Source organism: Fonsecaea erecta, assembly GCF_001651985.1.
Source record: "Fonsecaea erecta strain CBS 125763 chromosome Unknown Scaff6, whole genome shotgun sequence".
Taxonomy (NCBI): Eukaryota; Fungi; Ascomycota; class Eurotiomycetes; order Chaetothyriales; family Herpotrichiellaceae; genus Fonsecaea; species Fonsecaea erecta.
In genome coordinates this window covers 343,106-360,660 of record NW_017387249.1, presented here as the reverse complement: position 1 = coordinate 360,660, position 17,555 = coordinate 343,106, and the positions used below count along the sequence as shown (strand labels likewise).

Genomic DNA, 17,555 nt, shown 5'->3' with positions numbered 1-17,555 from the left:
TGAGCGAACTTCTACTGCCCCCTGCATTGCCAGCGTGGCCAGCGGGAACATCACTGAGGCAGTTGGCTACAAAAGACCTGCGCAATGCTCCTCCGCGCCATGTTCCTGACATGACCACCACAAACTCCTCTCCCTCAAGACCACCCTTTCCGACCATAGCGACGAAGGCTTCCTCCACCGCTCAGTCTTCTCAGTTGACTGTTGCGGCTGACAGCAAGGTCACCTCGCCTTCAGGCCCTCGGTCCACCTCTCGTGCCCCCCCGACCACCAAGCCCCGTCATGATGCTGCGGCTCCGGACCCTGCCTCTGAAAGAGCGACCTTGTCCCTGATCAGACGGACGTTGGTGGCAGATGGAAGCCATGGATCGGATCGGAGGGCGTCACCAGCACCAATCGATGGTGTCTTACCGCCGCTTACCAGTTCCAACGAGGTAGATGTCCAGCTGTATGCCGTGGTTGCCATAGTCATTAAGGACTTTGTCAACTCGTGGTACTCCAAGATCACGCCAGACCGAACATTCGTGGATGAGGTCATTCAGATCATTGCTCACTGCAGTCGGGCACTGGAACAGAGGATACGACAGGTGGACATCACGGAGTTGATACTAGACGAGTTACCTGTGTTGGTTGAGAGACATATCGCTGGTGAGCAGGAGAACATGAGAAGCCAAGTTGTGTCGTCCCGATATTGACCGTGTCTCTTTCTCTGTCAGCCTACAGGACGGCCATTACTGCTCAAGCTGCTCTGCAGTACGGCAAAAATCCCCGACAAATCTACCACGCCCTGAACCCACATCCAGCCCTCGACCCTTCCCTTCCACCGGAGCAGCAACAAGCCTACGAGTCTGCCCACCGACAACTTCTTGTTCAGGGGGCATTGGCGGTCCTCCTACCAACCGAAGACCTGGCAAACGCTTGTCTCAGAACATTGGTGAGCGATATCATCTCCGACCTCATCCTCGGACAGGCAGTGGCGCAGAAACTCTGTCAGCCGTGGTTCCTGCACGGGACTGTCTCAAAAGTGGTGGAGATAGTGACATCGCCTTCTACACATGCGTCTCCTGCCAATGCCGGCGATGACCAGAAAATCCTTCAACAAGACGGCCGCCAAAGCCGGCTGGAACACTTTGGCCTATTAAGTGCCAATACGGCATCTCAAGAGAGTTATTCGTCGGACCGGCACCAATCATCGTTTAGTGCGTGGTTCTGGAGACTGCTTCAGTACGCCTTCATCGCATACCAGTTGACGCGGTTCACTCTTGTCGGCCTGGCTTACGCGCACCATTTACCCCGGAGAAGCCGCCATCATCAGCATCTCTTCACCGGCTCCACAACACCGCCGTCCAAAGACCAGCAACCGGCCCCGTCGACACGGCAAGCATGGGGCCTTCATCATCGATCCCCCCGTGCTGTGATCAATTACAGGGTGTTCTCCTGCATGTCTAGCATGCTCGATTTGACCATCCGCATGCCGTGGCTGGCGAGCTCGTTGGGGTTTTGGCAGCACTTGTTGACCGCTGGTCCGGGCAAATACGGTGCTGCAAATTCCACACTCGACAAGTAAGTGCCACAGTTCTCCTTTTCTTGTTCCCTCGCCCTCTGGCTCTCAGCCTCGCCCCGCGCGCTTGAGTCCCATTCCCCATTGCCCCATCTGTCTTACACCAGAGGCTTCGGTAAACCTCTGATCCTTTGTGTTATCTTGGGACAATTGCATGAAGGCATGGTCATATGATGGATCGGAATGGTTGCGAGCCAATGGTCCTTGATATCAGCATGTGCGGGATACCGTACACTTGTTCGTCATCCCCCGATGTGAATCAGGAGGGTGTGGACCAATGCGACAATACCGGTATTCAGCCAATCCCAGCCGTTACCGGTAATAACGGTCACGCTTGTGTACTGTCACACTCCTCGGTACGACCTCTGATTGGACGGACTTTGACTCCCACGCCTTGCCGAATTCAACTGGTTTGTTTCTCCCTGGTTGTTGGTCTGGTGCCCATCCCCCCTTGCATCTCTCTTGTTTGCTGGTGGAGTTCGCCCGCTCGTGCTCGTCGACCAACTGTACGCCAACGCCATGTCGACAAAGCTATCTTGAGTGATCGACCATCGTGACGATCTTCAGGAAGCGACCACCTCGGGGCTGGCGACCGAAAACAGCAAAAAGATAAGTTGTTGCAGCCAATGGAAATCCCGGCATTTATTGGGAATTTCTCGCTTCCCTGGAAAAGATGGTGCCAATTTTCGAACAAGGAGGGCGACATGGATCGGCCCCGCCCTTCTTCCCTCAATGTCTCCCTCGACTTGCCTTGATGTCCTGCAAACTCTTCCAGGCAGAACCCGACCTTGGCCAGTTGCTGCTGTCTTACGACTTCTTCATCACTAGTCTCGACTCTGAATCAGCAGACGGGCCCCCAAAGTCCAAAGCTGCCGACTTGACTGAGGCCAACTCTCACCAGAAAGAGCCATTTTTGAAGTCGCTTACCAATGAAACACCTCGCTCCTCTGGCATTTTGGAAATAGTGGCAGTTGGCGCCGCCTATTGGCCTACTCGCCGCGCTTTTCCACAATCGACTTCGAGTCCTGATACAGTCCGGCCTCCCACTTTCTTCAGCGGTAGTCGTCGGCTTCCTTCGGCACGTGCCGAGGGCAATCGAGTTCTTCAGGCATTGCGATAATGGTTCCTTTGAAACCATATTCTTTTTACGTCACAACGCCGTTACAGCCCAACAGGTCGCACTGTCAGCCCAACCTCCCCACGGTTAACCGTTATCTGGCCTTCAGTGTCGTCGGGCCTGCAATCGTTAACGGTTCGGATGGGCTCCTGTGTGACCCCAGGCGAACTTCGACGGGAGGCTAGTCTGCGTCGTTTCCAGTTCCAGAGACCCTTAGACTTACCGACTTCGGCTTGGGCAACCTCTTTGCAATATTCTGCACCCAGCAAACTCCACCCCAACCTAATTTTCTTTGCAAGTGGCGCTTCGAGACTCGAAATCACTCGCTGGTCAGCTTTGAACAGTGGACACACAGCGGACCACACCCTGAGTCCTGCATCATTCGGGGCGGGAAGACTCGACGACCCTTGATCCTAGTTTCCTGGTCATTCGAATCTGCTGCATTACTGCCTGCAGAAACACTAGTCTCGACTCGCGGTTTGCGCATCATTTCAAGTCCTTCTGTTGCACCTTGCCGTGGGCTAGAACTACTGCGCCCGGACGCATTGGGCACCTTTTCCGGGCATTTCCACGCTCCTTGCCGGCCTAGATCACCAGTTATTTTGCGCTTGGTTTGCGCCAACAACGACGCCAATGCCAGTCCTGCGAACACATGCTCGCGACGTGCCATGCGCGGACTCGGCGGGCGGTTTTCGGCGCAGTCCGGTGCACCTCCTGAATCCTGACGCCTTGTCCTACCCGGTGCAGTGTAACACCGTCAAGGTCCAAGTCACGTGGACCTCCTGGAATAGTTTTAGAAGTGTTTGGGTATCAAGTGATGGGCATTGATGGGCGGCGATGAGGCAGATTGGGCAGCATTGAGGTTGTGATGGTGGTGTTTGGGTGGTCGAGATCGGCCGGGTCGATCTCCCGAATACTCGCCTCAGTGAAGCGCAAAGGCAGGGCGATCATGTGAACGCCGGCTGACGACGATCAACTGGCGACAGGAACGACCGACTCTGGCAGAGTTGGTCGAGCCAGCCGGGCAGCATGCTGGACTGCTTCCAATTCGCAATGTTGCATCTTTTCTTTCTTCCTCGATGGAATTGACGCTTCTGGGCGGCATTTGCTGACAACTTGATCTTCTTTGTACAGCTTCCTGTATCACACAATCTCTACACGCCTCTTCTCGCCAGCCTTGATTCCGCCTCTCCTTCTACAGATTCGAGTCCTCATATTTCCCAACAATACTCTAGGTCCACCTCCGCCGCCTCCTCCGTCTGTAGAAGAAGCACGAAAGATCCGCTCCAAGGCCGCTTCTGATATGCTGTCTTTGATCCCTAAGCCTGTGGGCAAGAGATTCTTCGCCGTTCAAAACGCCGAGAATGCTGAAGATGAGGAGATGGAAATGCGGATAGAGGTCGAGGAACGGTTATTGGGGTGGACAGACGATGCTGAATTGAACAAGTACCTCATCTATGCCATTCTCGAACACGTTCTCCTGAAGCTTGTGCCAGAAATGAAGGACAAGACGCCGTCTGAGCTTCTGGCTGAGAGAGGCGTGGATTTGGGCCCGTCTGGAGAGGGTGACAAGGCGGAGAAGTGGACTAACGGAGATTGAGATTGCAACGTAGGGAGGAGTGACGAGGACAAGGTCCCAAACGAGGGACAATGTTCCAAATCTGCCCAACATGTACAGGTACGAGGAAGTGCAAATCTTGCTGTTGTTTCTAGCCTCTGGATTGAAGTCTCTTTGACCACTTATCCCCTCCATGTTTGCTAAGCTGAGACTGTAGAAAGTAATCGAGCCGGCCTTTTTCGACCCCGAGTCGCAGGGACGTGCCCAAGAACGCTCCAGTCATTACTCCCTCCTTCTCTACTCTTTATTCCAAGACCACGATTCCCGTGCGTGTGCAAGCCCCCAACGGGGTGGACGCACGAGGCTTCCTGTCTACCGCTCCCTCGTTGAGCTAAACCCATCCATCCAACAAGAGGCCACCCCATGTTCGAACCCCTCCGTCCTATACGAGAACCCGACCAGGCCATCTATCGTCGTACGCAGTGTAAGATCATGTTGAGCTCCTAAGAGATCACACCACATACAGATGTGCTACGAGTACGGTACGTCGGGCTCAGGTTCCCGAATGTTGCATTGTGCTCACTCCCTCGTGAGCAGCTCTTCTCCCCAGCTCTGTACCTACTACCTGTCTATACATACATGCACACCCGCAAGCACGGATTGTCTCTCTGGGCTGAGACAAAATGCCAAAGGCAAAACCGATCGAGAGAGCGGGGACAGCGCCAAAAGACACATAAAGACATTCGAACTCGGACGAAAAGAGGAAGAAACCAAGGTATAAGGGAGAACACACCACCTCTCTCTCCCTCTGTCTATCTATCTTCGATTCCAAGATTCGTGTTCCTTCGAAATCTCCCTTCTCTCTTTACGCCGGAAGGCAGAAAAGAATATGGAATCTCCTCGCCCTGTTTCACCGGGTGCCCATCTCACCCCTACCTACCATCCACCGGTCCCACGCACGCGTACGCAGAAAATGGGTGGAAGAAGCCCGACAAATCGGGGGAAGGGTGGAAAAAAGAAATAAGTTTCTGCCTGTCTCTCTACTCAGAGACTTTAGAAGCCTGGATGAGTTTTCTTTGCGAACCGACCTCTGTGTCCTCTCCGGCTGCTTTTTCGTCTCCTTTAGTATCTATCCCTCTCTTTGTCCGTCCGTCCGTCCCTCCTCCCCGCGGGCTCTGCCTCCGGATCGCGGTAGTAATAATGGCATGATATCACACACAGCAGCAGAAGAAGAAAGAGAGAGAGAAAGTCGAAAGAAAAAGGGGGGAAAGAATGCCAACCCAAAAAAGGGAAAGGAAAAGGCGGGAAATCGGAAAGAGAATGAAAAGAATGTGAAAGACCGAAGAAAGAGGAAGACAAAGAGAAAGGCAAGCGATCTATCTATCTACCTCTCTCTTTCCACCCTCCCCTTCTCCCGCGATCTTGTTGAGGGAGAAGAAAGGCATTTCTCCCATCAACCTTTCTCTTCTCGCCTCGTCTCGTCTTGTTCCATCACCGCATCCATCCATCCCTCCATCCCTCCTGCTGCTGTCGCCTTCCCGCGTGGAGGGCCTTTTCTGATCTACACAAGTCTTGGACTCTCATCAGACTGTCTGTCCCTCGACAGGAACTGAACTGTACTGTACTCCGGGGGAACTGGGAAACTCCAGTGGGCTTCTTGAAGGCAAGAAACAAACAAATCCGAGGCACCAGGAAGGAACGGAAGAAGGGAAGAAAGGCCAGATTGTAGCGAGCAGGGACAAATTCTTTACTGTGAGAGGGTGCGATGTGTATACATCTATATATATGTATACGTCCCTCCTTTGTTTTGGCGACCGCCCTTGCCTTTCAGCACATTATCTCTCAAACTACTTGCTGAGGTTTCTTCGTGGCGAACAAGGCCTGAAAGAGTGTCGTCGTCTTCTTCTTCTTCTTCTTGCTTTGGCTTGTTTTTAAAGGCACGAACGAGTGAATAGGCAGCGCACGCGGCCGGGAAAGAAACCCAATATGATAGAGACCCGAGGCCGGGCGCAGGCAGGTAAGTGATCTAGATGCCCAACCCTCCTCCACACACTCACTCCCCTCTCCTTCCCCTTCCATCCCCGTCCCTCTCCAGGTTCCCACTACCCTACCACTACCTACGCACGAGTACGAGGAACTAGGGGGGGCCTATTGTAACCCCCCAAAGCCACTTGGGCAGCTGCTGACTGCGCCCCTTTCCAGGGAGGAATGGAGGGCTTAAGACATCAGCGGACCGGTAGGAGAGACCTGACACAACAACTGCTCTCTGTTCTATTCCGACGTGCATCTCTTTTCCTGCTTGTGGTTACCTCTCTGAGTTGTTCTGAAGCTGGAAATCTGACCGTGGAGAAATGAATGCTCATGTTTCTTTTCGCCGCCTGTGTCTGTTTTTCTCTCTCTCACCCTTTCAGGGCTGTCTGTCAGGGAGCAGCAGAGTAATATGCTTCTTCCGCGCTTTGTGGAGTCTTCTAATCGTCCGCCTCGCCCTTTTCTTCATTACCACCAATTCTCAGGCCCTCTGATGGCTCGTCTCTAGACAGCTTCAAATACAGAAGTTTGTTTTCATTGTAATATGCTGGGCAAAAGGCGGGAAAGACTCGTCAGGACGTCTTCAAGAAGGAGGAAAAGCAAAGAGACAAAAAGCTGTGCAAGAGGGACTCGAGACAATTCAAGAGGAAGGGTTTTGAATGACATGGCCAAGCTGACACGCTTACTTCCACCGTGTTGTTGAAATGAAGGGCTGGTTTGTCGGAAACAACAACCATTGTGCAGGTGTATTTGTATTTCCATCTCTTCTGACACTTAGTTGAACAAACCGAGTGCTTTACAGTCACTTTTCCCCTTGGGACCACGGGATCTGACGTTCTGTCAAGGTCCAGCATGAGGAGGTCCATCATACGTCGCTTTTGGGGACGTGGCAACTTGGGAATGGCCAGGACAGGTTCAAGACATGGTCCTCGCAGAGCGTCTCGAGTCTGTGTGTTTGCCTGGTTCGCTCAACTTCAGCGACCGGCGAGAGACAGCGTCTCAGCTCTGTAAGCTTCGGTGCTCCAACGATAACTTCTTTGCCTGCTTGAAAAGGAGCCCATAGAATGAATGCGAATGAGGTCTCGACGTGGCACAGGGTCGTCTGGTGAACCTGCTGTCTCTGAGGTCAGCCTGTCCTAAGGCAGCCAAGTATACCACCTCCCCCTTGCGCTTGGATGCACTGGTGCTCAGAAACCTTGTGCTAGATTCGTAGCCCTTGAGAGTGAAAAGTGAGGACCACGTCGATCCAGAAGTCACAGTTGGCAACAGAGCCCACCAAGCATCCGGGATAAGTTGCTGCTGCTCTTCGAGTCTGACCGTGGTTTAGGCGTTGCGAGCCAATGTGTTGATCCCATTGGCAATGTCTCATCCCCAGAATTTGACTTTGCGGGCCATTTGGCCACTGAGCTCTGCAATTGGGAGGCTGATGTATCGTCCGACTTCTCAGCTCTTTCTGGGCCCCGGATCTCCACCTGACTCGGGAGGAGGCAGCATCACTCGATCTTCGTTATAAGGAGCTTCATTCGTCGTCCGGTGGGTTTGCCGTCTAGTAAGCGGGAACGACGTCCCCCCAATAGCGGATGTGAAAATGGAGACAATTCTCCTCTGGCTCGACTGGGACCTTTTTTCAGCAGTTCCATTGTTGGAAATGGTAATAATAATAATAATCTGAGCTCACCGTATTTTCGAGCCTCATGAGTGGCCAGAGACGGTCCATTCATCGAGCAGATGTACCAAGATACTGTGATATTGGTACCAAGATTGTGGACATTTCTTTTGGCACCGCTGTTACAGACGGGCTTCTCCCGTGCCGAAGACCCACGGCGTGCTCGATGCGACACTCTTTTCCTGTCGTTCCCAGTTTAGACAGGGAGTATGCCTTGCCGGACTGTAGCTCTGTGGTCTAAGTCAAAAGTTCTCGCCTGCGGTAGTCTTCTGACCGCGGTGGCGACAGGAAAGAAGATAGATGGCGGAGTCAGAGACGAAGCGTGGGGGGAGAGAAAGACACAACCCGGTCCTGGAGAGCAAGGATTGCCGGACGAGAGTCTCAAGAGGCAGGAAGCAGAGAGGGAGAGAGGAAAGGAGAGCGGATGCAGAGAGGTCCAGCCGCAGGATTCCACCATAGCCAGCCAGCGCCATTGGCGTTGATAGTCCCACGACCGGATGGGCGCATTTCACAATCCTGTGCTGTAATAGAAACTCGTCCTCAATCACCTCAGTCACCGCAGAGCTGCGCATCTTGGATGGAAATAGTCGTCGTTGTCGTCGTCGTCGTCGTCGTTCGATTGGCTTTGATGAAGGGCGGCACGTAGGAGCAGAAGATATGCTTCGTGCATTCTCGGTCAGTAACTGCAACAGGAGTCGAGGAGGAGGACGGAGGAACAAAGCTGGTGAGCTGAGGCACGGCTGGTGAGCCTTACCCTGAGGTCGTCGACGTGCACTGCGATCGGCAAGGCACTTGCCCCCAAGAGTCGAGACTGATCCCTGCCATGGATTTCTCCCCGTCGGCCTTGCTAGCCTCACTTCCATCAGTTTAATTCAAAGAATCTCTCGTGATCGACGGCGATCTGCACATGTCTCGCCTTGACATGTCGCATGTGGAAAGGAACGGGCTTCTGCATGGTTCTTTGTTCTTTTGGACGTGGTGTGGGTTGTCATTGCTATCTCAGAAAACCTCCCAAAGCTTGCGCTGCCGCTGTATATGATCCTAGCCCGACATATTCGCTGTACTGTCGCTGATGCTGCTCCATTCACAATGCTTCAGCATCCAGCCGTACACCATACACCACATGAACCCTTCATCATGTGCACATCTGTCATGTCTGCTGTTTACACGTTGCTGCGTTCACAAGAAAACGTAGTTACTGGTTCAAGAGTTCCCCAGACAGGGGAGAAAGAAGAGAAAGTTATACATCCATGGTCCGATGCCCCCCTCTGTATCGACCGTCCTTCTCATCGCCCTCAGCCATCTCCACGGTGCACCCACGGCCTAGTTTCCGTTGTCAATACCAAGCAAAAAGAGAGAAAAAGAAAGAAATCATACACCTCTGAAATGTACTGTGGTACATGATCCATGACTGGATAAAAGCCATGGTACTGGCCGAGAGAGAGATGAGAAATGAAAAAAAAAAGGAGATCAGATCCAGTCTCTTCCAATAAATGTGATCCTGTCGCTCGCTTGCACGCTCTTCCTTCTTCCCACATGTACATGCCTTCATACAATGAATAAGGAGATTTGGCCTCGGGGCTGATTTCTAATGTCAAGTGGTCGTCACCGATCGTAGGCGGGTGCCGCGTCCCGAACTGAGAGAAACTCGTAGAGGCCATCTTGCTCTCTGGAAGTCCGAAGCTGTTTCTCGTGACCAAGGATATGAAAAAAAGGGACTCCTGGAGCGATGCTTTGTCCCTGCGCATCCGCTGGTGGTAGATGTTCGTCATTCTCTTGCATGTCTGTGTTTTCCCGTCCGCCAATGCTGGGCACTGTTCGTCAAACAAATGATTGTGGTCTCTTGCACGCTAAATGCAAAAGCAGCTGCGCCGGATACTTCAAAAAGGATCGTATCAATGAAAAAGGAAACCCTCGGACCCACTGTGACCCGTGTGAGCCGCGCCGCAATTAGGTCGAGATGCCGAGAATGGTCCTCTTCTTGGAGATGCGAGGACTGTCCATGATGTCGATCGGGTGCATCCCTCCTGGGAGCATTGGTGCGGTTGGCCGAAGTGCTTTGATTTTCGTGATCAGTTTCCCAATCGCCAGGTAATCGTCTGGTTCAGCGACCGCCGGGTTCTGTTCGAGCAATGTTTTCGTGGCGTGCAAGGCTCGAATGATATCTTCTTCGGCAGGTGAGACCGGATTGCTGATAGGTGAGGTATCTGCGGACCGTGGCAACGGCGGAGGCTGCATGGATGAGAAGCGCACTGATTCAGGGTAGTGGATGTCAGGAACGCTCTTGTGCCTTTTCATCATCTGCCGGGGATCAATGGCGGTAGGCCGATGCTCCTCTGTCACCGCTCCTGCTGCGGTCGCCGTCAGGGAGCGCACAGGGAGGGAAGGTCGGTTCTGACCCGACGAGGAAGGGCGTGAAGCCATGCTGAAATTCGGAGCGTGAGGGTATGTTTGGCTTCTTTGACGGTTAGATGTCCCCAACGCCTCGTCCATGCCCTCGAGTAGCCCTGCGCTATGTTGGTCGCCGCCTGCCATCTCCACTGACATGGGGGGCATGATAGAGTCAGATGTCAGTTCACGATCAAAGGTGGATTTCTCGTCTCCAAAGTCAAAAAAGTCCGCGGTGGTCTCAATCTTGATGGGCTCTTCGGCGTGCTCCTCAATTGCGGACATTGGAGGAGATACCAGACCATTGGACGACGCGGGTGAGCCATCCAGAGGGGTTTGTGACATTGACGTCGAGCTGGAATCCAGCAACGTCGAGTCCGGATCGGCCTTGGGCGCAATGAGACGATTCTTGCGCTTGAATCTCTCCAGCCAGTCGGTGCTTGAAACTACCGCTTGGTCACTCCTGCTAAACGAGAATACCTGAGCTTGCTTCCGAAGGTCTTCATCCGTGACCGAGTGGCCTTTCCTTTGTTGATTCTTGACCCAGTTGGTGAGGGTTTTTTCAAAGTCCGGTAACTTGGCTTTGGATTTCTTGATCGGACTAACACTCTCCTCTTTCGGCTGCGGATTCATGTACTTCTCCCGCTGCCGCAGGATCTTCGAAACCGTACTACGTCCTGTTAGTCTGCGGGCTACAATCCACCGGCACAAGGGCGTCGAGCATACCTCCTCTCCACGTTAAACTTCGCTGGACAGAGTCAGAACGAACGATGAAACAGGGCACAAACACATACCTCCGATCTGGGTCTGCTTCATATTCGGATTCTGTTCGGCCTCAATGCACATCTGACGACGCTCTTCGTCCGTCAACTTGCGGCGAGATGTGCTCGTCTTGGCGCTGGTTGGTGTTATATCAGAAGTTGACCCTGCCGACAGGGGAGTCTGCATTGTTGGAGCCGGTAGAGTGGATGGCTGGTACGACCCCTGGGGTTGGCTAGCCAGCATACTGGGCCACAAAACGTGGGTCGGCACGACCAAGGGTGGTGGCATTGGAGCATGCGAGGACGCAAATGGTGAGGGTCGTGGTACAGGATATGCCGGCTCCATTGGCATGGGCGTGGTATGCTGGTGGTGGTGCTGGTGGTGGTATTCGAACTGCGGAAACTCCTGCATTGGTGACATCGTCGGTCGAGGGCTGGAGGAATAACCGTTTGACACGCCGTTTGGAACACTGTTGGCGGAGCCGCTGGGAATGCCGTTTGGCACGCCGCCAGGGACACCTATCCAGCCATTCTGGCCATAGCCAGGATGTCGCGAATCCTGATTCTCCGGTGGCATGTTCAATAGGACCAGCATCGATATCCGATTATGTTGGTGGTACTATGCTGATTTGAGCGCCAATATGGTTTGGCGACGCATGCCACTGATCCTCTATAAGCCGTCACACGATGCACGGAGCCAGCGGTCCCAGAAGCCTGGCTTGCACAACCCCAGAGCCTTGAGACCTTGGGAGAGGACCAATGTACAGAGGGTTGCTCAGACACCGACCGGCGTGAGGTGTGCGGACCTGAGGTCAAGCTCGAGGGGAAAGAACGAGCATATGATTAAAAGAGGGAACGTCTGAAAGCGGGTGTGTGTGGGGAGCACCTGATAGTGAAGCCCAGCAGTCTCTGCACTGTGCAGGCGAGGTCGGGCTGGACGAATCGAAGAGTAATATCGGACTGGGGTTGGCTTTCGACCGGGGCCCGGACAGGCCTCGAGGAGAGAGTAGTCGACCAGGGCTTGCTTTGAAGGCGCGAGGGGGCGTTCTTTGGTGAGGCTTGGGCCGCAGGTGCTCGAGGCAGGGTTGCTGTATGGACCGTTTTTCGATATTGCTTTGTCCTCGTTGGGCTTGTGACGCTGCCCCAGGGCGTGGTGGCCCTGTTTCTTCCCTCGCAACTCGAAACGTCTATGCCTCGGACTGCCACTGAGAGAAAAGTCTAGATATGCTTTGGGAGGGGACGTTCCGTGGGAGGGCTTCCGAGCACAATCCGCACGTCTGCAGGCGGTGGACTAAAAACTTCAGGGCGGCAGGCGAGCCTATAACCAAAGGCTTAGGGAAGGTTAGCGGCAGCCCGGTAAAGATACGGCCCTCACAACCGCTGCAGACGAGCATTGCGTGTGGCATTGAGAGGGGGGGAGGGGGGGGTGGGTGAACCATGCAAGCAGGCTTAGGGATGGGCAGGGCATGCGTTGGGGCTTGCCCAGGGTATAGCGCACCGTCTTGCCAATCCTTCTTGTCGCCTGGACCCGCCTTGGTGCTCTCTCAATCCTTGACCACGCCACTGTAAGGTGCCCAGTAGCGTCAACGCCGCCGGCACAAATTCGCTGGTTTGGGGAGTGTCGGGATCTTCAGCTGAAGGACGGGATTCTTTTGCGTCGCCGTTACAACAGAGACGTGCGACGAGGAGCCAGACAAGGTGTGGAGGCAGGTCGAGAATTCGGTTGTATGGAGAAATCGGGTGTTCGTTCTGGGATGTTTGGGGACGGAGAAGTGAGGAGGGACCAGAATACCTTGGAGCACCATTTGTACAAATGCAGACTCGCCCTCTGACGACCCAAGTACAGCCAATCCTGCTAGGCGTGTCGTGCTTTTGTGTCCCTCTGATGCATTCCTCCATACAAGGACGAGTTCGAGATTCATAAGCCCCACGCTGCTCGCAAAGAAACCCAGCGGCGTCGAATTATAGCGGAGCCCAAAAGGGCGACTCGAGCACCGCTGCTCAAATGAGTCGACCCAAAGACCTGCACAGCAAGCTATAGGCTCCGGCAAGCCTCGTGCCTTCCTGGACGGTCCGCTAGTTACCGAGCATGACGCGGGTGATCTCAAAGCCCGCAAGTGATTCCCTGCGGTCCATAGGATCGTCCATCTGCACAATCGCATGGGGTCATCCGTCTGGTTAAGGGTGAGTCGTGAGGGGACTGGACCTCACTATTGCCCGTGGCGTAGGGGCCCCAGCGTCCTCCTTTCCCTGGGCGACCCCTGTCATTCGGTAAAATACAGTAAAGACAGGCAGTCTATAATACGAGTACAGTGGTCGAGAAGTGCGTGTATTATTGCATGATCGATCTGGTCAACCCGTGGGGGCAACGACACCGTAGGCGAATCCAAATGTCACTTGTGCAACAGGCGTGGGTCCGTGGACTTGAGTGACGGAGGGAGTTTGGCGAGTGAGAAGGGTCGGGGAGCCCCTAAGGAGGACTCAATTACTCTCCGTGACCGGTGTAGAGTGGAGGTTGTAGCCAGCCAGCGGTGGTTTCCTCCTCTTTTCCCTGATCATGGACTCCACGACGTCAACTGCGCCAGCAAGCAACTGGTTTGGGCGAGCATGGTCGACCGAACATGGGCGGCGCCAGAGGCCCCCAGGAGAAATGACGAAGGAGCCAACAGTCACAGGAAACGAGTGTCGGGCGTCATGGTTGGTGGGAGGGAAGCACTCGGCGGCAAGATAAAGGCCAAAGGACAAATAGGACGGAGGCGCCCACAGTACGGAGCACTCGGTGGGTATGGGGAAGATTTTTCTGAGACTGCCGGCTTTGATCGTGAAGCCCAATCTGGCAGGCGAGTAATAGGTTGCAAGGTCTAGTGGACGTAGAACTTGGATGCTCCTGTTCAATCTGTGGTTGAGGCCTGAAGTGATCAAAGAGCTGGAAAAAGAACATGACGTTTTACGGGGTTGGGTTGTTGGAGTGGTTGAGTGGCAGTTTCTGTCACTCTATTGCCCCAGATATCGCCATGGACAACACCCATTGGGGTTGCCTGTGATCCGTCCCATCCATCCATCCATTCCTGCACAGAACACAGTAACAATAAATCCTCTTCACTGTCTTCCCTGGACTACATGGCCTTGATTTGCTTCTGTCCTCGACGCAGAATGCTTGGTTGTCTACATGAGATATTCCTGAAGACTCCTCTCCTCCCTCCGCCTCCCAACGTCATGGGCGCATGCACTGCCAGGGGGGTTCTTGGTCGTTTACCACAAACAAAGCACGCCGTGTTGTTCCAAGTTCCACAATCTCAAAAGGGCTCCACGCCTAGCATGGGAACAAGGTTGCATGGAAAACACAGCCAGAGGCAAGAAACCTTCAACCTCTGAGGCCTCAAGCAGCAGGTCGGTACGCGGGCGAACTCGCAGTGCTCGTGTCCTTGTTCAAACTTTGAAGCACGGCTGACTCGGGAAGCCTCCGTGTGCGTTCGTGGCGCTTTTTAGCAGGAGGGCCAAATCGCAAAAGACAATGGGTGAAGCAAACACGACCAGGTTCGTTATTGGGACCCAAGCCCCGCAAGAAGCTCGGACACTCGACTAGACAGGGGCAGTCAGGGCAATCGACAAAATCGAGCTCTGACTTGGAGGGGTAGCAAAAGAGGAGGGTGCATGGAAATTGGCCATCGAGGCACTCTGTCGACTTAGCGAGCAATGTCCCTTCTCACCACAGAAGCAGCTGAGTGCGTGTCCACACGAGCGAACACAACAAGAGTTGCATTGACGGGGCATACTTCCACTTCCTGGATCATCAATGCATCTTGTCGAAAGCTCCTCTCTCCTGCAGTCGAGTCTGCGACTACCCTTGTCAATGGCCACGGAGATATAGTGCCGGGTCACCGATGGACTTCGGTCTGCATATCAGAAGCAGCGCTGACCCTCCACCAGCAAAAACACCCCTGGAACGCCTCTTCAAATAACCCCATTGAGCGATCGTATTTGCAGCCTGACCGTGCAGCTCGTGCTCAGAAATGCCTGCGTGAAGGCGGAGAATTGACCGTTGGCCTCATGCCAGGGCAGGCAAGCAAGCCCAAGCCTCCAGCATGGATCCTGGTCGCCCACACCGTCCACGCTCGAGCAACTTCTCCGCACTTGAAATGCATGGATCCTCAATCGGGACATTCCATCCGCCGTTAATCAATAAATTGTTTCAAGAGGAATTGAACCGGGCGCCCTCATTCGACATCCCCTTCTTGGTGCATTGTCGTTACTGGCCGACGATGAGGCGGACTGCGATTTCCACCTGGCTGCTTTTACGTGCTGCACGGTCCTCTGCCCATGACGTCGGCCGCGTGGTGGAGTTTATATACGGAGTTCAGCGTAGCCTGCCACTGCCAATAGTCTCGACTTGCAGGTGGATCATGGCACATGTTTAAACCAGGTACGAGGTACATCGATGTGCGTCCCTGACTACCGAGTACATGGAGACGTTTTCCCATACAGATGGGAGCACTGCACTGTAAATCAGGCCCATAGCCAGTGTCAGAGAGTTGGGCGCAAACTTTCTTCTGGCTGTTCTCACCAGCTGCGCCGCTTGAGGCAAGGTTTGAACGAGGTGGCCACTGTTCTCGCCACTGCACGGTGCTTTCTTCCACCAATTTGGGCAACGAAATCCTAGCCCCTGATGCTGATCAATGACCAAAGCTAAGGGATCAGTTGTTCTCGCTCCGAAGACGGGGGGATGGCGGAAGGTTGATGCATCTAGCCTCATTGAGCGGAAGGAAATAGGGTCCGTGGTCGACGGTCTCAAACCTTGAGGCGGCCTCAAACATCCAATGCCACGTTCTCGTGAGTTTGATAGGCGTTCAGGGCTATCAAGCTGAAACCAGTGGAGAGTACAACAGCATCACTTTTTGATGATGGTGACTGGGGGAACGGTATCAGCATGACAGGCAGCAGGCGTTGTGGCAGGGACATTGTTGGACTTACTGATATCCTCGTCGGCCAGTTCATGCGCAAGGCCTACCCGCTGGGGCTGATGCTTGACCGATCTGCCATAGACAATCGCGTGCTTGAACTGCTCAACGATTGTCTTATGGATGGCATTGCACTAAGAAAAGAGTTTAGCGGCCGAAATTTCCCAGGATGATTGTCTCAGCTTACAAAGTCTTCCACGGTCGACGCGTTTTTTCTCAATACGACGGGGGCAGAGTAGTCTGGCTGCTTCCCCTTTGGTTTGGTGTAGATACGTTTCAGTTGCAGCTTTTCCCACATCTGTTCCAAGAGCTCGTCGATGTTCCACCCGTGCTCGGAGCTGATGGGCACTGCATTCGGGATGCGGTAGAGCAAATCCAATTCTTCAATGGTGATCGAATCAATCTTGTTGAGCGCGTATATGACCGGGATGTAACTCCTGCTTTTGGCTTCCAGGACGTCTATCAAATCGTCAATGGTGGCGTCGCAGCGGATGGCAATATCAGCCGACGAGATGCGATACTCGTTCATGACCGCTTTGATTTCGTCGTGGTCAATATGCGTCAGCGGAACCGTGCTCGTGATGTTCAGACCCTCCTTGTCCTTTTTCTTGAAGACGATATTGGGGGGCTCCTTATTGATGCGGATGCCAAACCCTTCCAGCTCCGATTCAATGACGCGCTTATCCGTCAACGGTTTGTTTACATCGAGAACAATGAAGATGAGGTGGCAGGTCTTCGCGACGGCAATGACTTGACGGCCGCGACCCTTGCCGTCTTTTGCCCCCTGGATGATTCCCGGTAGGTCGAGCATCTGAATGGCGGCACCATTGTACATGACTTGGCCAGGAACCGTGGTGAGGGTGGTAAACTCATAGGCAGCAGCTTCGGAATGTTGGCCCGTCAGTCGACTCATCAAGGTGGACTTTCCCACCGAAGGGAACCCGATAAAGCCAACAGATGCGACACCAGTTCTCGCAACATCAAACCCACTGCCACCGCCGCCACCAGACGATGAAGGTGTCAAGAGCTCCCTCTTCAGTTTGGCCAACTTCGCCTTGAGCTGGCCCAGATGAAAAGAAGTGGCTTTGTTCTTCTGGGTCCGAGCCATTTCGGCCTCGATCTCCTTGATTTTGTCCACCGTTGTCGCCATCGTGGGCTATTCAAAAGCAATGTCCGAAGGGGGCAGTTACCGATCCGGGATCAGGATGAGATGAGGCAGGTGATCGACGGCGGCTGAGACAAGACCAGGTGCGTTGAAGGACGGCTGGGCAGCGAGGTTAGGGGGAACGAATTTCCACAGTAGGTGATGGCGCGGGATGAGAGCTATCGGAGGAGGGTAGAGGCGGGACAACAGGAGGACGCTGTGCAACAATCCTTTGCGCCGTTTGTGCGACGTCAAATATTCAGCAGGATGATGTTGAAATGGCTTTGTACAACCGCCACCACATGGCGGTTCGAGACAAAAATTGTGTGGACGGTGCCCCGCAGATGAACGTTAGCGGGCGAACAGTTGGGCAGGCG

The 17,555-nt window shown here is 53.9% G+C and overlaps 3 protein-coding genes across 3 annotated transcripts; 1 reads left to right on the top strand and 2 right to left on the bottom strand.

Annotated features, from left to right (window-relative positions):
* Positions 1-110: 110 nt before the first annotated feature.
* AYL99_07152 (hypothetical protein) lies at positions 111-4,275 on the top strand (the record flags this gene model as incomplete). The annotated part of the gene is made up of 3 exons (XM_018838661.1): positions 111-645; positions 714-1,560; positions 3,810-4,275. The coding sequence occupies 3 exons, from the start codon at positions 111-113 to the stop codon at positions 4,273-4,275; spliced, it is 1,848 nt and encodes a 615-aa protein (XP_018691429.1).
* Positions 4,276-9,877: 5,602 nt separating this feature from the next.
* AYL99_07151 (hypothetical protein) lies at positions 9,878-11,653 on the bottom strand (the record flags this gene model as incomplete). The annotated part of the gene is made up of 3 exons (XM_018838660.1): positions 9,878-10,985; positions 11,042-11,063; positions 11,110-11,653. The coding sequence occupies 3 exons, from the start codon at positions 11,651-11,653 to the stop codon at positions 9,878-9,880; spliced, it is 1,674 nt and encodes a 557-aa protein (XP_018691428.1).
* Positions 11,654-15,964: 4,311 nt separating this feature from the next.
* AYL99_07150 (ribosome-interacting GTPase 1) lies at positions 15,965-17,184 on the bottom strand (the record flags this gene model as incomplete). Its single annotated transcript, XM_018838659.1, has 3 exons — positions 15,965-15,984; positions 16,048-16,168; positions 16,222-17,184. 3 exons carry the CDS (start codon positions 17,182-17,184, stop codon positions 15,965-15,967), a joined length of 1,104 nt encoding a protein of 367 aa, XP_018691427.1.
* Between the last annotated feature and the right edge of the window lie 371 nt (positions 17,185-17,555).